Raw genomic sequence first — 27,246 nt, 5'->3', positions numbered from 1 at the left:
TAACTTAGGCCCTTGAATAAAGAAATATCAGGGTTCTTCACCCAGCTCATTCTTAAAACATCCCAGTATTAACTTCTCCTACTTTCCTTATCCATTATAAATTAGTACCTTGGTTAAAAATTTAGTGAGACTGCTTAAACTGTCAAGTCTTGAGCAATTTACCAACAAAAATTCATTTGTATACTGCATTAACACTTTCGCAAGTGTTTTCAAATACATTATTTTACTTCTCTAAAACATTGTATTTGTTTCATCAGCTGTCAAACAGATTGAAATGCTCTCTGTTCACTACTAGTAGAGTGTTTTAAAGCCTAGAAATAATTTATAAAGCACTCTGAACTTACTGAAGATGCAGTTACCTTAAGGTGCTAACCTTGGATGGAAGTACAACTGTAGCCACCTAGGTGAGGTGGTTTTAAGAGCTTGAAAAAGCTTCTACAGATTAAAAACAAAAACCTTCCCTTTCCCAACAGAAAATTCCACTACTAGAGATTAATTTCTGTAAAGTAAGGATTCTCATTTTTTCTGTTAAAATGCAAAGACCTTTGAAATATTAACTCTTTAAACTGTATCGGTTACTTGTATCTGAGCGTAAATGAACTTATCAGATGCTCTTAGAAAGGCTTTCAAGGTGCTAAAGATATGAGGATCCTCATAAGAGGGTATGAAAATTCAGGCACCCAGGACGGATCAGATAACATGGGAGTAAAAATGAATACAGACATGGCAAGTTGGGGACAAAGGAAACAAATTTAATTTGCTTAACTATTTTATTATTTTATCTTAGAGAAATCATGAAATTCTACATAAATACTAAGAAAAGTTATTGTTATTAAAATACCTAAAATTATTACTGATCAACTTTTGAAAGCAAAGTCAAATAAAAGAGCTCCAGAGTTTGCTGTGAAATACTGATTTTTCTCAGCTTGTTATCATGAAATTAAAAACATTTAGACTATGAGTAACATTTTTTTAAAATATCTAAGCCCAGTCAAACTAGAGGTCTTGATAGACAAGGCACATCCCTTTCCCCAGCATACATACACATAAAACCTGCAATAAGAAATTAACCTAAGGACGTATAGCAGACACACACACACACACACACACACAAACAAGTCCTATCAATTATAACTCTTTTGAAATCGAAGATAAGGCTAGAAGCATATAGAGAAGAAATGAAGCCTCAGTCCAAATGCAGCCCCGTCATCCACAAGAACCACAAACCCCACCTGTCTATCACCATGCTGCCACCAGAGTAACAGTTATCTGCTCTCTAGTCCTCTTGTCTCACTTCTGATAGATGTCATTGCACGGTAATCCCACAACTGCCACCAACTGAAATGCACACATACCGGATAGTTCACCAAACTGCATAGTATCGAGCATATTAACTCCTGTTTAGAACATTCTTCCCCCACTTTCTACATGCATTACTCCTTCTAATCCTTAGGATCTCACCTTAAATGCCACCTCCTCAGAAAGAACTTTTGATCACCCCATGTAAAGTACCCACCATCCCACTATCAACTCCCATTGTTCCCAATCTTAGCCCCTTGTTTCAGAGCAGGATAAAAATGAAAATTATTTCAGCAGTTTTCTAACCATTAAAAAAAAAAAAACCTTAGGCCACCAATACAATCTCTATTAGTTCATCTTCTTTGCTTCTACTGTCAACTTTCTCCATTCCCCCATCGCTAAATAAAGATAGATGATGGATTTTAAAATTTTGAAATAACCTCACATAATTACTTACTAAGATATTTAAGAAATTGGTTTCAATAGGGGCCTGCCTGGTGGCGTCAATAATGAAGAATAGGTTGCAAAAATCAGTTTTCTGAAATTCTTCCCTATGAAACATCTGAATTTGTCATCCTACCAGATTTAATATTTTAACGGTTAATTCTTCTATTTCTGAACTCTTTACCCATCTGTCTATCTCTGCTATATATTATTTATACAATAAATTATTACTTAAATGAAACTCTATAAACCAAAAAATGCAAATAATTGAATGTTTTTCCAATTTTGCATCATCCTTTTTGGAAAAAAAGACATGATGATGTAGCATTTCTTATAGGAGACTAGAACTTTAATATAAACCCATACCAAAACAATCTATTTCCAATATTGTGCAATAAGTGATGCTCAGACGAATATCACTCAGGCACTATAAAATCCTACATTGTTTATGAATTAACAAAATTTTAATTGTGTTTTAAATCAGAGGTTGGGAAACTGTGGCCTCAGAGCCTAATCCAATCCACCATCTGTTTTTGTATAGCCTCTAAACTAAGAATGGTTTTTATTTTTTAAATGGTTGAAAAAAGTAAAAAGAAGAATATTTCGAGGCATGTGAAGATTGTATGAAATTCAAATTTCAGAGTCCATTCATCAAGTTTATTGGAACACAGCCACAGCCATTTATTTACACATTATCTATGGCTGCTTTCAAAATACAACAGCAGAGTAGTTGCAACAGAAACCGTATATCCTGAAAAGCCTAAAATATCTGGGCCTTTGCAGACAAAATTTGCTGACCCCTGTTTTAAACAATTTTTTTCTTAAGATATACTTTACTGAATTTTTATTCTTTGAAAAATTAGTAATACATTTATACAACAAATGTTTACTCCCTGTTAGCCAGAATAGTAATCAACCAAGACACTCTAATCCTCAACCGTTATGTATGAAAACAAGAATCTCCTATGATATAGGCCACACTGGCCTCCCCACTTTTCCTTGGTAAGCCAGGCATATGCTCACCTTAGGGATCTGCACTGGCTCTTTCTTTTAGGTTCCTGGACCCAATTCCAATGTGTGTGTGTGTGTGTGTGTGTGTGTAAGCCTCTCCACACCAACAAGCAATTCTTAGACACCAGCAGGGTGTCCAAGAATTCAACTCAATTCTGACTATCTACCTGGAGACAGCATCAGATTCCACAGGCCAAGGGTTAACTAACCACCCCACCCCATCCCTCCTCCTACCACCACACACACAATTCAGACTCTAGTCGCAAGTCCAGGCTGTTACCTGTACTTCTTACAGACTGGCTACAAATCAGAGGTTTCCACGACCTCCTCCTTAGGTTCTATTAATTTGCTAGACCAGCTCACAGAATGCAGAGAAACATTTTATTTACTAGATTACCAGTTTATTAGGAAAGGATTAAACTCAGGAACAGACAGATGGGAAAGATGCATAGGATAAGGTATGGGGAAAGAGCGAGGAGATTCCACGTCCTCTCCAGGTGTGCCACTCTCCCACCACCTCCTCGTGTTCATCAACCTGGAAGCTCTCCAAATCCTGTCCTTTGGGGTTTCTATGGAAGCTTCATTTCATAGGCATGATTGAATAAATCACTGGCCACCGGTGATTGATTCAACCTCCAGCCCTTCTCAACTCCCTAGAGGTCAGGGGGGTGGGATTGAAAGTTCCAACCCTCTAATCACGTGGTTGGGCCTCCTGGCAACCAGCCCCCATCCTTAGATGTGGTCCAAAAGTCACCTCATTAACATAACCAAAGACACCTTTGTTGCTCACATCACATAGGAAATTCCAAGGGTTTGGGGAGTTCCACTTCAGAAACAGGGATGAAGACCCCATATCTATTTCTTATTACGAATCACAATATCACTCTTGCTTCTGCCTGGAATGCACTTCCTCAAGTTAGCCACATAGCTCACCCCTTAGCTCCTTGAAGACTTTGTTACATTCAAAAATTCTGTGAAATAGCAACCTAGTTCTCCCAATCCCCTTACCGTGACCTTTTATTCCACAGCATTTAACACAAACATATCATATAATTTACCTATTTAGTTTTGTTTATTGTGTGTCTTGCTCTGTGATACCAGGGTTGCCCACTTTGTTCACTATGCGTCTGGTACATAGAACCACTCAATAAATATTTGTGGAATGAACGAATGATATTTTCAACTAATATCTAATATTTACCTAATATTTCCCCTTGCACTGGTACCATCTGTTATTTTATTTCTTGGAGGTCATGTTATTTAAATAAGTGTTTTAGTTTTGCATTTTGCTTATTTCTTTACATAAAAGTTTGCTATATATCTCTACTACTTTCACTTGAGCAACTAATAACTAGAACTTAACATATGATTCCTTAGGAAGATGCTTAACTTGACGCCAGCACTTCTGGGAGCAGTAACTTGGATCCCACATCTGAGGTCCAGGCTCCAAGCAGAAAAATACCGTCAGATGCCTTATTCCATTTACAACAAATCAAAACAAAATCAAGCAAGAACATCTGAAAGCATTCTAGCCCAAAGACATCAAATATCTTTCCCCAACAGCTTACTCAGTATACCTAAGCCACCTTTGCTAAATCTACATTTGTTTTGTAAATCCTTTACATGCCCATCCTCAATTCAAACAAATAAAGAAACACTACAAATATATTTGTATAACAAAAATGCAAAGAAATCACCCCCCAATAAAAAAGAAACAAAAAGCAAAATACAAACAGTAGCAATCATCCCTAATCATAAATTCCTCTTACACAAAAATGTGTATGTGTATACATGTGTTCATTTCTGCCTGCTTTTCTTTAACCACAAGAAACTCAGTTTTATTATATACATATTACAAGTCACTGCTCTTGGGGATAATTAGAAAAAGACAGCACTGACATAGAAATAGAAAATGTGTGTGGGTTGGTGAAGGATTCATTCAATAAAATCATTTTCTGTCCTAATTAGTACATGGGTAAAACAAAGAAAACATCAAGTGTGACTACTATAGATAAGGATAGCGAGCTTCACACAGTTGGTCTCTGCCCTGGAGGAGCAGACATCCTAGGAGGACACGCCAGTTAATGATACTCCAAGATGAACTCCACGAGAGATGTCTAAACGTGAGCTGGGGCAGCAGCAAGAAGAGGACGGCTGACTCTTCCCGTGGGGAGTGCTCCCCAGGTCCACCCTCTTAACATTCACCTCCATTATTCTCGCTCATTGGATAGGTGCAGTCAGATAATTTCTTCATATCACTCCTGCAGTTTACCCTCTGCTCTTTTGGCATAAGGACTGTGTCTTACATATATCTTTGTATACTCCTCAGGAATCTAAAGAAATAGCTCTCATATGAGTAGAGAAGAGGGGCTCAATAAACATTTGTTGAATAAGCATTCTTTATGCACTTACTTTTATGACTACTTAAACTTTAACAATCTCAATAGCATAGATAAAAAATAGTTTAAAATTTTATTTAAAAGGCCAGCAACCATTTAGACAATAACAAGCAATTTAGACAACTTCTCAGGATTATATCTACCTTATAAATCAAAATAGACTTGTATTATATTTAAGTATGTTGGTGTTTATTCTGAATCTTGCACTAATACTGGTCAATGTAAAGCCTACATAGAGTCTAATATGGACATTGGTAGACATGTACACAGCAAAATGAAATGATAAAATAATACAATGATGAAGAGTTAGATACATCATACACATGTCAAGAAAAAGGGTTTTGATGAGGAATGAGAGGAACAAGGGTAATGGATATTTAAAATGGAAATCACAGAGTGATGTCAGCATCATGGCGGAGTGAGCTTTCCCGTGAACTCTTCCCCCGACAAGATACAACAAAAGGAACAGTCACAGACCAACAACGGAATCCCAGACAGTGAAAAGCTAGAGCGGAAAGATCCACACTGCCGCACATCTGAGCGCGGAACGTGCTGGGCCACGGGAGGAAGCGGGGAGAGGTAAGGAGAACTCCTCTCCCTCCCCATCAGATCAGCGATCCCAGTCCGTGCGGCTCCCAGAGAGGGGGGAGGGGCGGCCCTCGGCGGGGAAACCGTAGCTCTTAGGACTCTCTCAGCCAGTGGGAAACTCCCGCACAGAGGACTCAGAAGAGCCACGGGCTACCATCAACATCTGAGCACCCCAGAGAGCGGATAAAGAGGGGCAAACAAGAAGCCTCTCACGCCAGGGACCCAGAAGGCAAAAGAGAGAGCTCCCCCCTCCCCACAAACCGAAGCCTGCAGCTCAACCGACCAGACCAGACCTAGCGATCCACGATCCGCGGCAGCCCAGACCGAGATCCGCGACAGACCAGACCAAGAGATCCGCAGCAGACCTGATCAAACGACCGGACCCGTGGATCGCAGCCGGAAAAAAAAACAAAAAACAAAAAACAAAACTGGATCGCAGCAGAAAAACGGGGCAGAGTGCAGGGGGCTTAGACTACACAGCCCTTTACCACCAGACAGTGGCGGCAGGTGGAAATTGCAACCAGAGATTTCCAGGATGAGGAAAAACAAAACCAACACAGGAACCACAATGCAAAAATATATGAAATTCCCAGACCAGAAACAAAATGACAAGCACCCAGAAATCAACCCCAAAGACACAGAAATCCATAATCTAAATGACAGAGATTTCAAAATAGCTATCATAAAAACACTCAACGAAATACGAGACAACACAGACAAACAATTCAATGAGATTAGGAGTTTCTTCACAAAAGAGATTGAAATCATAAAGAAAAACCAATCAGTGCTGATGGAGACGAAGAAGACAATGGAGGAGATAAAGGAGAATCTGGAATCTTTAAAGAACAGAGCTGACAATATGGAGGAAAGAATTAGCACTTTAGAGGACAGGAATACAGATATACTCCAGATGGAAGAGGAGAGAGAACTAAGACTAAAAAGAAATGAAGAAAGACTCCGAGAAATATCTCACTCTATTAGAAAATGTAACATAAGAATTATAGGTATTCCTGAGGGAGAAGAGAGGGAAAGAGGAACAGAGAGCCTATTCAAGGAAATAATAGCTGAGAATTTCCCAAATCTGGGGAAGGAGCAGGAAATACCAGTAAGCGAAGCCAACAGGACACCTATATATATTAACAGACAAAGGCCTTCACCACGACACCTAGTGGTAAGGCTATCCAGGGTCAATGACAAAGAAACAATATTAAGGGCAGCTAGACAAAAACAAAAAATAAGGTACAAAGGAACTCCCATCAGGCTCTCAGCGGATTTCTCAACAGAAACTTTACAGGCTAGAAGAGACTAGAATGATATATTCAAAATACTGAAAGATAAAAACTTTCAGCCAAGAATACTCTATCCAGCAAAAATATCCTTCAAATATGATGGAGAAATAGTAACTCTCCCAGATAAACAAAAGCTAAGGGAGTTCATGGCCACGAGACCCCCACTACAAGAAATACTCAAGAAGGCCCTCAGGCCTGAAAAAAAGAAGAGAAAGGGAACACAAAGCTTGGAGCAAGGAGAAAAGTAGGTAGACAAACTCAGAAAAATAGTAGATCTTTACTGGAATAGGTTAGCAACCACTTAAATACTAAATTCAAAGATCAAAGGAAGAAACTCACCAAAAATAAATTTAACCTCATCACTGTAAACACACAGCCACAACACAAGATAGAATAAGGTATAACAAGAACAACTTAGAAGGGGAAGAGGAAAGTGATTGAATTGACTTAGTATAAGGAAATAGGAGGCTATCAGATAATGGACTATCTCATACACAAGATTTTTTGCCCAAACCTCAAGGTAACCACTAAACAAATAATCAAAACAAAACCGCATATGATAAACAAAGAGAAAACTAGAAGAGTCATAAGACAGAACAACCAAACTGAATTGGCAGTCCGAAACAAGTGGGACAAGAAACAAAGGAAATGCAAAAGAACCAGAAAATAAGTGACAAAACAGCAACAGTAAGCCCTCATATATCAATAATTACCCTAAATGTAAATGGATTGAACTCTCCAATCAAAAGATACAGAGTGGCAGGATGGATTAAAAAGCAAGACCCAACAATATGCTGCCTTCAGGAAACACATCTTAGCAATAAAGACAAGCACAGGCGCAGAGTGAAAGGATGGAAGACAATACTCCAAGCTAATGGCAAACAAAAGAAAGCAGGTGTTGCCATACTCATATCAGACAAAGTAGACCTCAAGATAAAACAGGTTAAGAAAAAGAAAGCAGGTGTTGCCATACTCATATCAGACAAAGTAGACCTCAAGATAAAACAGGTTAAGAAAGACAAAGAAGGGAAATATATAATGATAAAAGGGACACTCCATCAAGAAGACATATCACTTATAAATATATATGCACGCAACATAGGAGCACCAATGTACATAAAGCAACTATTAACAAACCTAAAAGGAGACATCAACAACAACACAATAATAGTAGGGGATCTTAACACCCCACTTACAACAATGGATAGATCATCCAGACAAAAAGTCAATAAAGAAATAGTAGACTTAAATGAAAAACTGGACGAGATGGACCTAGTAGACATATACAGAGCACTCCATCCAAAAACAGCTGACTACACATTCTTCTCAAGCGCGCATGGAACATTCTCTAGGATAGACCGTATATTGGGAAACAAAGCAAGCCTCAATAAATTTAAGAAGATTGAAATCATAACAAGCATCTTTTCAGACCATAAGGCTATGAAACTGTAAATGAACCATGAAAAAAAAACTGGGAAAGTGACAAAAATGTGGAGATTAAACAACATGCTACTGAACAACCAATGGATCATTGATGAAATTAAAGGAGAAATCAAAAACTATCTGGAAACAAATGAAAATGATAATATGCCATATCAAACCATATGGGATGCAGCAAAAGCTGTCCTGAGAGGGAAACTCATAGCGATACAAGCCCACCTTAACAAACAAGAAAAAGCCCAAATAGGCAACCTTAAATTACACCTAACAGAACTAGAAAAAGAAGAACAAACAAAGCCCAAAGCCAGCAGAAGGAGAGAAATAATAAAAATCAGAGCAGAAATAAATGAAATTGAGACCAAAAGAACAGTAGAAAGGATTAATGAAACAAAGAGTTGGTTCTTCGAGAAGATAAACAAAATCGACAAACCCTTAGGCAGGCTTACTAAGAAAAAAAGAGAAAAGGCTCAAATAAATAAAATTAGAAATGAAAGAGGAGAAATTACAACGGATACCACGGAAATACAGAGGATTATAAGAGAATACTATGAGAAATTATATGCCAACAAATTGGACAATCTAGAAGAAATGGATGAATTCTTAGACTTATACAACCTCCCAAAACTGAACCAAGAAGAAATGGAGAATCTGAATAGACCAATAACAAGTAAAGAGATTGAAATAGTAATCAAAAACCTCCCAAAAAATAAAAGTCCAGGACCAGATGGCTTCTCCAGTGAATTTTACCAAACATTCAAAGAAGATTTAATACCCATCCTTCTCAAACTATTCCAAAAAATAGAGGAAGATGGAACACTTCTTAACTCATTCTACGAGGCCAACATCACCCTGATACCAAAACCAGACAAAGACAATACAAAGAAAGAAAATTACAGGCCAATATCGCTGATGAACATTGATGCAAAAATCCTCAACAAAATATTGGCAGATCGAATACAACAATACATTAAAAAGATCATACACCATGATCAAGTGGGATTTATACCAGGGACGCAGGGATGGTTCAATAACCGCAAATCAATCAACGTGATACATCACATCAACAAAACAAAGAATAAAAACCACATGATCATCTCAATAGACGCAGAGAAGGCATTTGACAAGATACAACATCCATTTATGATAAAAACTCTCAATAAAATGGGAATAGAAGGAAAGTACCTCAACATAATAAAGGCCATATATGACAAACCCACAGCCAACATCATACTCAACGGGGAAAGACTGAAAGCCACTCCTCTGAGAACAGGAATGAGGCAGGGCTGCCCACTCTCACCACTCCTGTTCAACATAGTACTGGAGGTTTTGGCCAGAGAAATTAGGCAAGAAAAAGAATAAAAGGAATCCAAATAGGTAACGAAGAAGTAAAACTCTCACTATTTGCAGATGACATGATTGTATATATAGAAAACCCTAAAGAATCTGTTGGAAAACTATTAGAAACAATCAACAACTACAGCAAAGTTGCAGGGTACAAAATCAATCTACAAAAATCAGTTGCATTTCTGTATGCTAATAATGAACTAACAGAAAGAGAGCTCAAAAAGATAATACCACTTACAATTGCATCAAAAAGAATAAAATACTTAGGAATAAATCTTACCAAGGAGGTGAAGGACCTATACAATGATAACTACAAGACATTATTGAAAGAAATCCATGATGACATAAAGAAATGGAAAGATATCCCATGCACGTGGATTGGAAGAACAAATATAGTTAAAATGTCTATATTACCCAAAGCAGATTCAATGCAATCCCAATCAGAATCCCAATGACATTCTTCACAGAAATAGAAAAAAGAATACTAAAATTTATATGGGGCAACAAAAGACCCCGAATAGCTAAAGAAATCCTAAGAAAAAAGAACAAAGCAGGAGGCATCACAATTCCTGACTTCAAAACATACTACAAAGCAATAGTAATCAAAACAGCATGGTACTGGTACAAAAACAGACACACAGATCAATGGAACAGAATTGAAAGCCCAGAAATAAAACCACACATATACGGACAGCTAATTTTCGACAAAGGTGCTAAGAACATGCAATGGAGAAAGCACAGTCTCTTCAATAAATGGTGTTGGGAAAACTGGACAGCCACATGCAAAAGAATGAAAGTGGACCATGTGCTATCGCCATTCACAAAAATTAACTCAAAATGGATCAAAGACCTGTAGGTGAGACCTGAAACTATAAAAGTCATAGAAGAAAATATAGGCAACACACTATTTGACATTGGTTTTAAAGGAATCTTTTCAGATGACATGCCTACCCAGACTAGGGAAACTAAAGAAAAAATAAACAAGTGGGACTTTATCAGATTAAAGAGCTTTTATAAGACAAATGAAACCAGAATCAAGATGAACAGACAACCAACAAGCTGGGAGAGAATATTTGCAAAACATACATCTGACAAGGGGTTGATCTCCATAATATATAAAGAACTCACACAACTGAACAACAAAAAAACAAACCACCCGATCAAAAAATGGGCAGAGGAAATGAAGAGACACTTCTCCAAGGAAGATATACAGATGGCCAATAGGCACATGAAAAGATGCTCAACATCACTAATCATCAGGGAAATGCAAATCAAAACAACACTAAGATACCACCTCATGCCCGTTAGAATGGCTATAATCACCAAGACAAAAAACAACAAATGTTGGAGAGGATGTGGAGAAACAGGAACCCTCATACACAGCTGGTGGGAATGCAAATTGGTGCAGCCTCTATGGAAAACGGTATGGAGATTCCGCAAAGAATTAAAAATAGAGATGCCCTATGATCCAGCCATCCCACTACTGGGAATCTATCCAACGAACCTGAAATCAACAATCCAAAGAGGCTTATGCACCCCTATGTTCATTGCAGCATTATTCACCATAGCCAAGAAGTGGAAGCAACCTATGTGTCCCTCGACTGACGATTGGATTAAGAAAATGTGGTATATATATACAATGGAATACTACTCAGCCATAAAAAAAGACAAATTCCTCCCATTTGCAACAACATGGATGGGCCTGGAGCGTATTATGTTAAGTGAAATAAGCCAGAAAGAGAAAGACAAACACTGTATGATCTCACTCATATGTGGAATATAAACCAACACATGGACAGAGAAAACTGGACTGTGGTTACCAGGGGCAGTGGGGGGGGTGGGGTGAGCACAAGGGGTGAAGGGAGTCATATATATGGTGATGGACAAACAAAAATGTACAACCCAAAATTTCACAATGTTAGAAACCATTAAAACATCAATAAAAAAATAAAAATAAAAAAAAAATTAAAAAATGGAAATCACAGTTAATATGCCTTAGACTAGAGACCCTCCAAAGGACAGAGACTCTGAAATTGCTTTGACATGTCTTACAGAGATACGTGCTTCATAAGTCCTAATACTTGTAGGGCATTGCATAACCCCAAATTCCTATACAATGAAACAACAAAAAATGAAGTTAAGTAAAAGAGACAATTCCATTCAGCATGTTACTTATGTAGAGGTTAAAAAAAAAATCAGGTCTCTTTAAATATCAGCCAAAATGAGAGTAACAGGAAGATAACTGAAGAAACATGGTATGCAGAACATAAACTGGCAACTTCTCTGTTGTGTGGCACACTGTGCGCATTCAAATCTATTTAATGAACAGATGAATGGATGAATGCAAAAAAAAAAATGAAGATAAAAATGTACTAAATAAATACACTTTGGGAAATAACGAGAAAAAATTCCACCAGGCTTGCAGGAGATTGTTAATATTAAACTAACACAATCACTTGAAAAGTACTTAATGTGGATTTAGTTCACTTAGCAAAATAAACACCTTCAGTTAGTACAAAACCATCTTGTAAGCCAGCAGAGTAGCTTAACTATGATCTGTTCTTATGCTGTTTAGACAACAGAACAACCAGCTTCTTAAACTCATAGACCATATCATTCAACAAATGAGATAACCCATCCTGCCCTGCTGGTCAAATGGCTACTGAAGTCAAGGTTTCACAGAGAGGAGGATGTAGGCTGTGGCAGTAGGAAAGATGAAGTATGCCCCACAGAGGAAGAGAAGGCAGAGAAAATGCATTCCAGACTACTCCGGCTCATCCAACAAATGTACATACAGGGGACATCTTTGATCTATCATTTCTGTTGCTAGAAGCGCGAGGGGAAACAATGAGAGTGGGAAGGGGTAGGAAGTAGCAATTGTTAGTTGACTATAGCCATGGGCGTGATGTAAAACGAGTCTATTCATTTTCTTACAATAAAAGTCACATCTCCTCCTCTCAGATCTGAACAGATATTAACAGCCCTACAGGTTATGTTTTAGTCCTCTTCAATATCAATCATTTCAAGACAACTCATTTTTTAAAAAATGGGAGTGAAGAGAGGATAGAAAGAAAGAAGGCCCTCAAATTAAGGAACTTGATATCTCCCTTCCATCCAACCTCTTTAAGCAGACATATTTCTGGAGTAGACATTAGATGGATCAAAAGGGTCTAAGGTCAGAGAACTATAATTTTTGGTTTGGAAACTCAAGGCAGATACAAGCCTCAATACCTTCTCCTAAAATAGAATGGAGACAAACAAAGCTAAAAAACAACAAATTATCACCAACTCAAAAGTCATCCTTTTTGTTTTTAAAGTTTAGTATTTTTGTTTTTTGTTTTTTTGCTGAGGAAGATTTGCCCTAAGCTAACATCTGTTGCCACTCCTCCTCTGTTTGCTGAGGAAGAGTTGCCCTGAGCTAACATCTGCGCCAACCTTCCTCAATTTTGTATGCAGGTTGCCACCACAGCACGGCCGCCGACAAGTGGTGTAGGTCGGTGCCCGGAACAGAACCTGGGCTCCCAAAGGGGAGCACACCGAACTTAACCACTAGGCCACAGGGCCGACCCCTCAAAAGTTATCTTAACCTCACAATCAGATGGTAATTCCATTGAAACATATTATTTCTTCATTTTCTTTGAGGAGAAATATAATACCTTTAATTTAGTCATTTCCTTCCTAAATAGAAATGTATGTGGTATTAAAGGGCAGCCATCTAACTAAGAAGAAATAAAATTTGGGTCAGGTTTGCTTAGAAGAGCTCTCTGATTTTTCTCAAAATTTTGAGATAAGATAAGATAAGATAAGAAAAAGGATAACAAAAGAAAACTGGTAAAAATAACAGTTTCAGTGTTGTCAGCAAAAAAAAAGAAAGAAAAGAAATGAATATAACCAGTAACTCACAGTGGGATCTCCCTAATCAAGCAGAAAATAAAGACAAGTTGAATTTCTTGAGTTATGTAAACTTTAAAAGAGCAGTAACTTGAAAAGCCACAATCTAACCAGATTTAAAGTAGGTCTAAATGGAAGTCCCAAATAGCACAAACTACCTTTTTTCCCCTCAAAAACAAAGTTTATAAGAATCCTGAAAGAGAACCCTTTGACCTCTCAATGAAATAGGTTATCAACGTGGGAATATTTGGACAAAGTCTTACCTTAATACATGTATATAGTCTCTACATCTATATCCATTTAACAAGAATGTTGTTCCACCTAGGACCTTTGGAAGTCCATTTATTATTACATTGTGTCCAATATTCAAGGAAAACCATCCCAAAGTATCCCCCAGAAAGACAAATCCCTTTGATCCCTTCTATGCCAGGAATCCTCAAACTTCTTGGAAAACCCAACATCCCCATTGCCCCCCACCAAATACACTCTAATGTGTTTTTGATAGTTACACTTTTCAGAATTAAAATTATGTGCTTGAAAACTATGTGACATTCCATGGGGTCAATGAGAATTCCTGGAATTTATCAGAAATCAAGTAGGAGGACCCCAGCTCCGAGAGATGAGCAGATATGCACTTGCTGTTACAGAGATTCCACTTGGATGGTTTTTACTCTCTACATTTACTCCTGCAAGGTAAGTCAGTTATGTAACAAGAAAACTGGGTGTTATTAGAATCTCAGCCTCTGGCAGTCTGTGAAGATCTTCCTCATCCTGTTAGTTATCTGGTGCCTCTGAAACAAGTTTCTGACTTGTGTCACTAAGCGTCTTTTTTTCCCAATTATTTTATTGAGCTCATAATGATTTATAACATTGTGTAATTTCTGGTATACATTATTATTTATCAGTTTCTGCATAGATTGCATCGTGCTCACCACCAATAGTCTAATTTTCATCTGTTACCATATATATGTGCCCCTTTACCCCTTTTGCCCACCCCCAGCCCCCTTCCCCTCTGGTAACCACTAATCTGTTCTCTTTATCTATGTATTTGTTTATCTTCCACATATGAGTGAAATCATATGGTGTTTGTCTTTCTCTGTCTGGCTTATTTCACTTAACACAATACCGTCAAGGTCCATCCATGTTGTTGCAAATGGGACGATTTTGTCTCTTTTTATGGCTGAGCAGTATTCCATTGTATGTATATAGACTACATCTTCTTTATCCAATCATCAGTTGATGTGCACTTGGGTTGCTTCCACATCTTGGCTATTGTGAATAATGCTGCAATGAACATAGGGTTGCATAAGTCTTTATGAATTGTTTTCAAGTTCTCTGGATAAATACTCAGCAGTGGGATAGCCAGATTGTATGGTATTTCTATTTTTAATTTTTTGAGGAATCTCCATACTGTTTTCCATAGTGGCTGCACCAGTTTGCATTCCCACCAGCAGTGTATGAGGGTTTCCTTTTCTCCACATCCTCTCCAACATTTGTTATTTTTTATCTTGGCAATTATAGTTCATTCTGACAGGTGTAAGGTGATATCTCATTGTAGTTTTGATTTGCATTTCCCTAATAATTAGTGCTATTGAACATCTTTTCATGTGCCTATTGGCCATCTGTACATCTTCTTTGGAAAAATGTCTGTTCATATCCTCTGCCCATTTTTTGATCAGGTTGTTTGTTTTTTTGTTGTTGAGTTCTATGAGTTCTTTCTATATTTTGGAGATTAACCACTTGTTGGATATATGATTTGCATATATTTTCTCCCAGTTGGTGGGTTGACTTTTCATTTTGTTCCTGGTTTCCTTTGCCTTGCAGAAGCTCTTTAGCTTGATGTAGTTCCATTTGTTTATTTTTTCTTTTGTTTCTCATGCCTGAGTAGACAGGGTTAAACATCTTTATTAAAATGGTCATTTACAGCAATCCAACCAAGGATCCAAAATACTGAATAGTAAAAATTCTCTAATAAATTACAAGTCATATGAAATTTTTAAAACATGGACACGTCACATTGCACAATAGATGCAATATAAAAGTGGTAACTCAAATTTTGATGAATTAATAATGCATTTGACACACATGAAAGGAGGAAGCCCCAAGGAAATTTTTCACAAAAGAAAGAATACTTGTGTCATTTGAACAATTACCTTTAATTTGTCCATTTTGTAATTTCTGATTTTTAATATTTCCCTTCTTATACTATTGTCATTGAAATAAAGGAGAGTGAGGCAATAGAAGAGCATTTAGAGAAACACTTTAACATAGTAAAGTTCTCCTGGAGACAAAACCATTTAATACCTATCCTGGGCCTAGCAATTCTTTTACAAGTATTTCTAGAGTTACAGCAGGAAAATCTCTGCATTAGAACACTAAGTGTCCACTTGGTGTTGAATATTTCCTGTGTGCTCTGACTTCCTGTGCCTCGGCCCCAGGTGCACCCACAGCCTCATGTCTAACTCCACCCAGGCTCTTACTGCCCACAGCGCTGTCCTGAGCCCCTGAGTCTAAGTCATAACACTTGTAAAAAGTCAGGATAGCAGCCCTCCTTAATTGGAAACAAACTAAAATGCATCACTGGGTTTTTAAGAGTTCCAAAAGCTAAAAGAAGAAAGTAAAAGGACACAGAGACAGATTACTCAATTTATTTTATGCTGACTAGTATAGCTTTCATTTGATAACTCAACAACAGATAAATGTATATAGAGAGAAAGAAATGTAAATAACCTAAATACATTAGTAGAATTACTTTAACAGTACAGTAAAAGAATTAGTATGTCTCAGGAACACAAGGATGCTTAAATAAGAAATCTATAAAAGTAAGGGTGAAGATAGAGTTTTTTAAATGATCATCTCAATAAATGCCAAAATGGCACTCAATAAAATTATATACCTATTTAATAGACTTCAAAATCTTTTAAAAATTAGGAATAAAATAGTTCCTTACCAGGAAAAATAAATAGTAAAAAGGACATGCATAATTTAACACGAGGCATTTTCATCACAACTACGAGCAAAACATGGTTCCAGAAGTCCTGGCCAATGTAACAGGGCATTAAAGAGAAATGAGAGACTTACTAATAGAAATAAGAAGATAAAATGATCATTATCAGCAAATATCTTGTCTCCTACTTTCTGGAGAAAATAAAGTCTTCAAAGGAGGAATCCCTCAACTCTCTACCACTAAAAGTATAGACTTACCTGCTTTCTCCCACATTTTCCTCTTTCCATTTGGCTGCAATAGAAGAGGTGTCCCTTCATCCTCCTTATGAGTAAAGGAATCATCCTAACTCCCTCTCCAATCCCTGACTCACTCTATCATTTCTTTCTCTTACATTCACCAGCACATACTTTAAGGCTCTAATCTTCCTGCCATTTCCCTTTCAAGGTCCCTGACCCACAAGACCCTACCCAGTCAGCTGTTTTCCTGTTTCAGCAACACTGTCTCTCTTTAGCCCATCTCCTACTACCCGGCCTCACTCACTCCACCTCCAGCCCTACTGGCTCCCTTGTTAAACTTCAAACACATAAGCAGCTTCCATCTTAGAATCTTCTAACTTCCCTCTGCCCACACAAATATCAGCATGGCTTGAAGACTCACTTTCTTCATCACTAACATTCTGGGTGTTTGTTTTGCTTATTGTTGGCTTCTCCCCCACTAGAACGTAAGCTCTACGATGACAGGGACGTTTGCCTGGTACACAGCAATCACTCAATAAACATTGGTTGAACGAACGAATCCATCAAGAGAAAGTAGTGTTTATGGAACGCATCCCAATTAGGACCTGAAGGCACAAGTAAATTGTATGAGCAGTGACATATACCCCAGCTTGCTTCTCTCCGCCATTTTGTCAGCCCTCCATCAACCCAAGCCTGTAGTTACACCTGTGAACAGTTCCCTTAGGGTGAAAAAAAAAACTGAGCCTAGTTCTCAGCTGGCATCATCCAGAGTAGAGTGATGCAATGTGAAAGCCCCATTTTGGGGGTCCCTGAAGGATTGTGAGGTCAGTAAGTTTTCCCTGGGGAAGAATTTCTAGTCCACTTTGCATGAACAGAGAAGTAGGGTGTGAGGGATGATCCTCGCTGATTAATGGGAAGTAACGAAAGAACGGTCAGGGGCTTAGAAGGGACAAGACTGGGAGACTGTTGACAATAGGGCATAGGAAGAAGCATGTGATGCACCTTCTCAAAGGAGTTCAAGGTGGAAAAGTATTTTTCCCTTGTCAGTTCTCTCCAAAAAGCCCCCACTGTGATGGAGCTTTTTAATATTCTGGTCAATAAGTCTCTTTTCTCGGCCATCCCAGTATTTGCATGGTAAGTATTTGTTGAATAAATTAAGAAATGCAGATGAAATGACTTTATAACTGAAATACCCAAGAGAATCAATTAAAAATATTTTGATCTGTCAAATGTAGAGTAAGATGACTAATTTAAAAATTAAAATTAAAAATAGCAGCTATTACATAGATCAGCAATGAGGAGTCAGGAAATATAATGAAAAAAACTCTATTAAAACCACAAGAACAACAAAAAATAAATATGAATACCCTAACTAGAAATGCATGAATGTGACATAAAAACCATCAAGAATTTTACTAAGAGATACAGAGATGATTTGAGCAAATGAAAGGAGATAGCATGGTCCCCGGATTGGAAAAAATAAGGAATATTTTAAAGGTATTGATTATTCTCTAATGAATCTAATGAAGTTAAAATAATTCTAGTGGCAATAGTTTTGCCTTTACAAAATTATTCTAAACTTTGCCACACAAATAGAAAAGAATTCCTCCGTAAAAATAAGTAATGGGAGAAGGACTATAGCTCTGACAGATATCAAAGCAAATTATAAAGCCATAAAAGGCTTCGTGGAATTGGCACAATAAAACAGAAACAATATTCAGAACTAGATTGCAGTTAGAATGTAATATAGGATGGTGGTTACCAGAGGGGAAGGGGGGAGGGAGGAGGGTGAAAGGGATAATTCGGTACATGTGTGTGGTGATGGGTTGTAATTAGTATTTTGGTGGTGAACATGATGTAGTCCATGCAGAAATAGAAGTACAATGATGTACACCTGAAATTTTTACAATGTTATAAACCAATGTTACTGCAATAAACAAAAAATTAAAAAAAATAAAATAAAATAAATTAAAAAAAATAAAAAAATAAAATAAAAAAAAGAATGTAATATAGGATAAACGAGACTATTTGAGAAACAAATTATTTTGGCATACATGAAAATAAATTCCAGATAAGAACAAAATGTTAAAAACTAAAGTAGGAAAGGGAAGAAAATTGTCCTAAATAGTTACTTTTTATTAAACTTAAATGTATAAATTTTATAACCATAAAGAGTGAAAGTTCTATACATTAGAAATAATATAACCAGAATATAAATCACCAGAAGGGCCGCGACTTGGTCCTACTCACTGCTCTATCTCCAGAGCTTAGAATAGTGGCTGGTGCGTGTAGATTTGTAAGGAATTTACTGTTTTCAAATGATAGCATTTGAGTCCATTTCTTTGGATCAAACTTAGTACAGATTTTTTTAACATTAAAAAATAGTTAATGGGGCCAGCCCAGTGGCGTAGGGGTTAAGTTCGCACGCTCCGCTTCGGAGGCCTGGGGTGCGCGGGTTCAGATCCCAGGCAGGGACCCATGTGTCACTTATCAGGCCATGCTGTGGCAGCGTCCCATATAAGGTAGAGGAGGATGGGCACAGGTGTTTGGCCCAGGGACGATCTTCCTCAGCAAAAAGAGGAGGATTGGCAACGGATGTTAGCTCAGGCTAATCTTCCTCACAGAAAAAAAATGGTTAAAAAATCTGCAATTTCTACAAAAAAAGTCAGGTGAGATTCTGATATGGATTGCATTGAATCTGTGGTCAGTTTGGAAAGCACTGCCATCTTAACATTAAAGATTTCCAATCAGTGAACATGGGATGTTTTTCCAATTATTTAGATATTCTTTAATCTCTTTCAACAGTGCTTTGTAGTTTTCAGAACATAAGTTTTATTCTTCTTTTGTTAAATTTATTCCTAAGTAGTGTATTCTTTCTTCTTCTCTTTTTTTTTTTTTTTGCAGGGAAAGTTCGCCCTGAGCTAACGTCTGTTGCCAATCTTCCTCTTTTTTCTTTCTCTCCCCAAAGCCCTAGTACATAGTTGTATATCCTAGTTGTAAGTTGTTCTAGTTCTTCTGTGTGAGCCGCCACCACAGCATGCCAACTGAAAGACAGGTGGTATGGCTCCATAACCAGGAAATGAATTGTGGCCAGGGAAGTGACCAGCGCCAAACTTTAACCTCTAGGCCATCAGGGCTGGCTCAGTAGTGTATTCTTTTGATGCTATTGTAAATGGAATTGTTTTCTTTCATTTTTTGATTGGGAAAAAAATACAATTGATTTTTGTATCTTGTTTTTATTTAATTATTTTATTGAGGTCATATTGGCTTATAACGTGTAAATTTCAGGTGTACATTATTATATGTCAGTTTCTATATAGACTGCATCATGTTCACCACCAATAGTCTAGTTTTTTTCTGTCACCATACATATGTGCCCCTTGATCTTGTATCCTGCAACCTTGCTGAACTCATTTATTAGTTCTAATAGTTTTTCAGTGGATTCCTAGAGAATTTCTGTGTACTTGATCATAACATCTGCAAATAGAAATAATTTTACTCCATCCTTTCCAACGGATGCCTTTTATTTCTTTCTCTTGCCCAGTTACCCTGGCTAGAGCCTCCAGTGCAATGTTGAATAGAAGTGGCAAGAGTGGACATCCTTGTCTTGTTCCCGATCTTAGAGGGAAAGCATTCAGTCTTTCACCATTTGGTATGATGCTAGTTGTCGGGTTTTCATACATGCCCTTTATCAGGCTGAGAAAGTGCTCATCTATTCCTAGTCTGTTGAGCATTTCATGGTAGGGTGTGGGATTTTTTCAAAAGCTTTTTCTGAATCTATTGAGATGATCCTGTGACTTTTGTTTTTCATTCTACTGATATGATACATTATATTACTTGATTTTCAGATGTTGAACCAATCTTATATTCCGAGAATGAAACAAACTGATTCTCAAATTCATGTAGAATTACAGAGGACTCAGGATAGCCAAAACAATCTTGAAAAAGAAGAACAAAGTAGAAGGAATCATACTTCCCAACTTAAAACTTACTACAAAGCAAGGGTAATTAAGACAGTACGAAACTGGCATAAATATAGACATATAGATCAACTAAATAGAATTGAGAGTCAGAAATAAACCCATATATCTATGGCCAACTGATTTTCAACAACGGTGCCAAAAACATACAATGGAGAAAGAATAGCCTTTTCAACAAATGGTGCTGAGAAAAGTGAATATCCACATGTAGAAAATAAAGTTGGACTCTTACCTCATACCGTATACAAAAATTAACTCAAAATAGATCCAAGACCTAAATGTAAGAATAAAATTATAAAATTCTTAGAAGAAAACATAGGGGTATACCTTCATGACCTCGGTTTTTGCAAATTATGAGGCGTGATTTTTATGAGTGCTTAAATCTTAAGCATTCAAAGCAATTGATAAGAAAAAGTAGTAAAATTTAAAAAAAAATGGGGAAAGATAAAAACAGCCAATTCACAAGAGAAGAAATACAAACACCAAATAAACATGAAAAAACTTCAACACACCAGTTGCTAAGAAATAAAAATGAGAGGCCGGCCCCGTGGCTTAGCGGTTAAGCGCACGCGCTCCGCTACTGGCAGCCCGGGTTCGGATCCCAGGCGCGCACCAACGCACTGCTTGTCCAGCCATGCTGAGGCGGTGTCCCACATACAGCAACTAGAAGGATGTGCAACTATGACATACAACTATCTACTGGGGCTTTGGGGAGGAAAAGGGAAAAAAAAGGCGGAGGATTGGCAATAGATGTTAGCTCAGGGCCAGTCTTCCTCAGCAAAAAGAGAGGAGGATTGGCATGGATGTTAGCTCAGGGCTGATCTTCCTTACAAAAAAAAAAAAGAAAAAAGGGAAAAAAAGCTCATTTGCCTATCTAGTTATCACGGTGTCAGGAAGGACAAGCACAGCATATTAGAAGTAGATACAGATATGGATATAAATATAGATATAGAAATATATACACTATACATATGCATACAGACATTAAACAGATGTTGAATTTTGTTACTTAAAAATTCCCAAACACACACACATATACAACAAGGAAGTATACCAAAGGAATATTAGTGGTTATGCTGTACTTTACAATTACATAGCTGGATTACAATGAGACAATAATATTTTCTAGGCATAAAAAATAGTAGATGTTAAAAAATCTGTAGGCAAATGAGGCTTTCCCTTTACTGTAATCAAATGAATTAAAAGAACAATGAAGAAGGGAGCATTGGAGAGAAATTAGGCAGCTATCCGCAGCAGAGTGATCATAAAAACATTTCTGTTGCTACACCTCACACCCAGGAATGGAGGCAACAGGTGCCATGGGATATGCCCATCCATGTGGCAAACATCCTCATTCATTACCTGCTTTGGAAGTAACAACCTCACACCCAGGAATGGAGGCAACAGGTGCCATGGGATATGCCCATCCATGTGGCAAACATCCTCATTCATTACCTGCTTTGGAAGTAACAAGCTGCAGCACAAGAGGTCGTCTCGTTACAATGCCTGATCCTCGAGGGAGAAAGTCCCTAAAAAAAAAAAGAAATAATAGATTAAGGCATTTTAAGGAATCTTGATCACCTATAAATTTCTGTCAAGTTCCACAGTAATTCTCCTAGTTGCCAACCTTTCCATACATCACTTGTCTAAAGAACGCTAGACTCACCCATCTTATATAAGAAGTACTTGCAAAGCGAAAAAAAAAAGAGAGAGAGAGGAAGGCCCTTTATATTGAATATTAATCCATATGTATTATCATAATAACCTCATTGGAATATATCATTCATTCATTTAGCTGAAATTAATAGAAGTTTGCATTAAATTACTATGTATTGTCAATTCATTTTTATTTTCAGAGCATCAGCATTTATAAAAACACTTGATACAGAAATTAATCCTTAAACTCTTTTTGGTAAATAAAAAATTCAGTACTCTGTCCAACTTCAAGATCAATATTAGCACCATCAAATACTGACCATTATTAGCAGTAATAAAGGCACATTAGATTGTATCTTCAAAATATCCTGAATTTTTTCTCCAATAAAAAGTCACACATAATATGTAGGATTAAATAGAGGTAAATATCGTGTATGTAGAAATTAACAGCAGAAAAAATATTGCAATTTGAGTTTTGTTTGTTCTCATTCCTGATAGATGCGAGTTTATTAAAAAGGGAGTTTTTAAATAAAGATTGTGTTTAAAATGGCATGTTAATATACACTAGACCAATAAAACCGCAGCAATGAAAGTATTTTATGATTACATCTGTAATGCCACATAAATCAGTACTGATTTGGCAGTGTCAAAGAATTTATAAACGTACCTATAAGTTTTTAAAAGCATTTAGAATGCATCTTGACTTTTAGAAGAATCATCATTTTAAAAATCACAGAATTCCATTCCAAATAAATTTTTGACTCAATGGCAGTGTTTCTGAAAAAGTCACTCTGGGACCACTAGCAAGTGTTATAACCACAGACAGCTAGGACCCATCCTGAACCCACAGACTCAGAACGTGCAGGGGAAAGTGTGCAGCGTCTGCACTCTTAACAAGCTCCAGGTTCCGATGCTCACCACAACGTGAGAACACGGGCCTCAAATCGGGGTACGTTACTCAACAATTAGCATGGGGTGCTCCAGGAGTTTTGTTGGCAATTTGGCAGAACAGAGCTTCAACACAGATGGGATTTCAATGAACAGCAGCTTATGAAATAGGTAAAGGCCAGCGAGAATGCAGCAAAACCCAAGCCTTTAGCTCCACTGATACTTTAGAATGGAGAGTTAGAGAGAAAAAAATTAAGCAAGATTTCTCCTACTACCACTAATTTATTTTGCAAGTGCTACTGTAAATTCTGAAAGAGGAAATAATACTGAACAGCCTCTTAACTAAGTTAATGATTTTATCCCTTAATTCCAAGGGCAAAGTTTCATTTGGAATGTCACTGTAAGTGACTAAAATAGAGAATAATGAAACTACAGACTTGTATTTGCTCTAAAAAATGCCACTTTAAATAACTAATATTATTTATTCATCAAAAAAAAATCACTGAGAAACTAAGAAGCACTAGGGAGATGTGTGGGCATGGTCTTGCACTAGGTAGACACCAGGAGTTTGAAATCTCAAGGGAAGATAAAGACATGCACATAGAAAACCATTAAAGAAGGAAACAGATAAACTACTGGAGTTCAGAAGAGAGAGAAACCAATACTCTCCTTCATATCTGAATACATATAATTAAATACTCTTTTAATGTTCTCCAATAACTATATTAGAATGTTTGCTAGTTTGGATGGTTTCAATAATCATTGAAAATTTAATCAAAGCAAGCAGAGCATCTATTCTGTGCCTAGAACCAAAAGGAAGAAGTTAATTTGAGAATCAATTGGATAAAAGGAAAACAAAACAAAACTTCAGAGCAAAGAGCTGGAGGGCATCTGTTAGAGCTTTCAGGAGCATGAATAAGGTTTTAGGATGTATAGAAGCCAAAGAGAAATACATAGGTCTTAAATGTCTGAATAATGCCATTTAACGAATCAATAAAATATTTCCTTCAAAAAAAAAAAAGGGGTAGAGAAAAAGGAAGGAAAGAAGAAGCAAGAAAGAACGTTTAGTTACTTAATATCTTCATGCTGGGATCTGTTTCGGCCCATGCTATGACCATATATTTATAATGTAGATTTAGTAACAATCCCTTTGAACATTATTAAAGTAAAACGGAATGCAGCAAACATTTTAAATAGCAAATAGTCATCATGTGTTTGGCTGAAAAGTAAGCCCACAGATATATCTAAATATTTTCTCTACTTTTTTACTAAGTAAACAGAACTTTGCATTAAGAGTGATAAATGGATTCAGGTATCCAACCCCCTTCTTACTAACTCACACTTACTGGCCCCCTTCGTGGCTCTCACAGTCCTATCTCAAGACATATATTTTCACCAAAAGTCAAAAGAATTTGTAACGAAATCCTGCTATTTGGAAGTCTCTCCTGATAAGAGTCTCTGAAGTGCAAAAAAGCACTAGAGAGAAATTTCTCTCTTCTGAGGAGTGAGTAGCTAATTTGGCATCCTAAAGATTCATGTCATTCTGATGATCCAGCAGCATGAGAACTGTATGCCCAGCACACTCCTGCTGGGAGAGCTAAGGGGTGACACCTCAAAGGAAACACAGAGAACCTCGCTTTGAGCCTCAGCTCCGCCACTGAGTGGGCAAAATTCTCTCTAAACCTGTTTCTCTTGCTACTAAACTGAAATAATCCTAGGGATCAAATGAAATGCAATATATGGCAACTTTTTAAAAACCCAAGCACCATAGAAAAAAAGTAGTACCATTACCTTTATTATTGCTACAATATAGCCACAGTGCATTTTCCCTCATATTGTAGCATTCTCTTATCTAAAAAAAAAAGCCTCTGCATACAATATTTTAACATTTCATAAATGTAATTTGGAGATGAGGAGCCACAGACGGCACCTGAATTGTCCCCTTGGTGTTGACCAGTTGCACTGCTTTGGAAATTTTGGTTCCTTGTTCTTGCCTCCATCAATACGAAGCCAAGGCATGGACACAAAGAATCATGAATAATTCATTAGCCATTGAGTGCAACCATCCATTTGAATTTTATTATTTTCTGTATAATAAGTGGTTGGTTCTCCCATAAGTACACCTTACAGGAAAATTACTTTGCTAAATTACTACAGAAAAAATAATGACTATGCCTTTAGTATTACTGTGGATTTAAACTACACATTTTTTTGTTTATGGTCTAATATATATAAATAAAAAGAAAATTTGTATGCCATTTTCCTCCAAAATGGACCTCCAAGGTAAAGAGTGAGAGGAGTACTCTGAAGACTAAGCATTATTAAGTTGACTCCATTCTACTGCCTGAATGCCTGCTTTATGGTTGCACTGCACAGATTTTAAGGCAGGAGGAGTGCTTCCTTCTCTGCCACATAGCAGCTACAACTCAAGTGCCTTTCTTCTCTCCCAACCCAACTCAATAACACATTAATCTGCACAGTCTTAACAGCTGGTCGTCAGGCAATAAGTCAATGCTTTTTCATGGTTTCTTGAAATATTTCAAGAAATATTATTATTGCTCCACTAGGAAATAATTGACCTTTGGAAGGCTAAAATAGGAGAGCACACCTGCAGTATCAACAAAGCTAAGAAGAATCTTCCTCCTTAGCAGCAAATAAAGTAACCACAGAGACAGTTTTCTTCAATATAGATGTAAATGATCATTAACCAGATGATCTGTTCAATAAATAAATGTTTAACATCTGCTCTTGATGGAAGACGAGAGGCGTAACTCGTACTCTCCAAGAAGTTAATTCATATAGCTGATTCATTCAAAGATAAATAAGCTTAGTCTTACAGAAGAATGACATGCACATGATTACAATTAGCATGACAGGTACTATGGTTAAGCTCCACACAAGATGAAGCACTGACCCAGATCAGAGAATAATCTATTCTGCTTGGGGGACTGGCCAGAAATAATTTCAGAGAAGAGACGTGGGGTACGAAGCATTCCACAGGGGATCGGGACGCACAAAAACATGGAAGACTGAAGTAACACAGAACATTAAGGAACTGTAAATACTAAAGAAAGGTCAGAACGAGGTGAAGAGTCTGGAGAAGGAAGCAGGAGCAGACCTTGGAGGCCTTCACTTGTATTTGTTTCCTCTTGAGAGAACAGGAAGACACCAAAGAGTTTTAAGTGATCAGATTTGTATTTCAGACAAATCACTGGGAGACTATATGGAGGATGTTGAAAAAGGGAAAGAAAAGACAGGGAGACTAGTCACTAACCAGTCTAGATCACTGAGGAAGGAGATGATAAAGGTTAAATCCAAGGCAGTAACAGTGGAGGTGGAGAGAAGACAACAGAGAGAACTGACAATCGACAGGACTTGATCACTTTGATGTGGAATGAAGTGATATGAAGGAGTTAGGATAAATCTCACATTTCTGGTCTGGGTAACTGGGTAAATAGTGGTGTCATTAACCAATATAGGAAATGTAGGAAGATCTGGTTATACCTGATATTTATATAGGGTTTACCATGTGCCAGGCACATTCTTATTGATCCTCATAATAACCCTATGAGGTATTCTCACTTCATAGATGAAGAAACTGAGGCACAGAAAGGTCACGTAATGTTTTCAGGGTCACAAAGCTAGTAAGTGACAGATCTAGGACTCAAGCTTGAGAGTCTAACCCTAGCATCTGTGCTCTCGATCACTAGACTATGCTAGCTTGTAAAAGAAATGGGGAAACAAGAAGAGGGAACATATTTGGATATGTTGATCTTTAGGTGCCTGAAAAATCCAGATGAAGACAAGTACACAGATAGACTGAGCAACTGGACT

At 37.3% G+C, this 27,246-nt stretch overlaps 1 protein-coding gene across 1 annotated transcript in view; it reads right to left on the bottom strand.

The window, feature by feature from the left end:
* Window positions 1-27,246, bottom strand: part of DNM3 (dynamin 3) — a 532,803-nt gene that overhangs the window by 426,304 nt on the left and 79,253 nt on the right. Inside the window, exon 2 of the mRNA XM_004425038.3 lies at window positions 22,324-22,397. Within this exon, the coding sequence (XP_004425095.1) occupies window positions 22,324-22,397 (74 nt within the window). The remainder of the gene's footprint in view (window positions 1-22,323; window positions 22,398-27,246) is intronic.

This window comes from Ceratotherium simum, chromosome 2 (assembly GCF_057802395.1).
Source record: "Ceratotherium simum simum isolate JZ-2026a chromosome 2, ASM5780239v1, whole genome shotgun sequence".
Classification (NCBI taxonomy): Eukaryota; Metazoa; Chordata; class Mammalia; order Perissodactyla; family Rhinocerotidae; genus Ceratotherium; species Ceratotherium simum.
The sequence above is the reverse complement of the archived record's forward strand: the minus strand, read 5'-3'. Positions and strand labels throughout refer to the sequence as shown.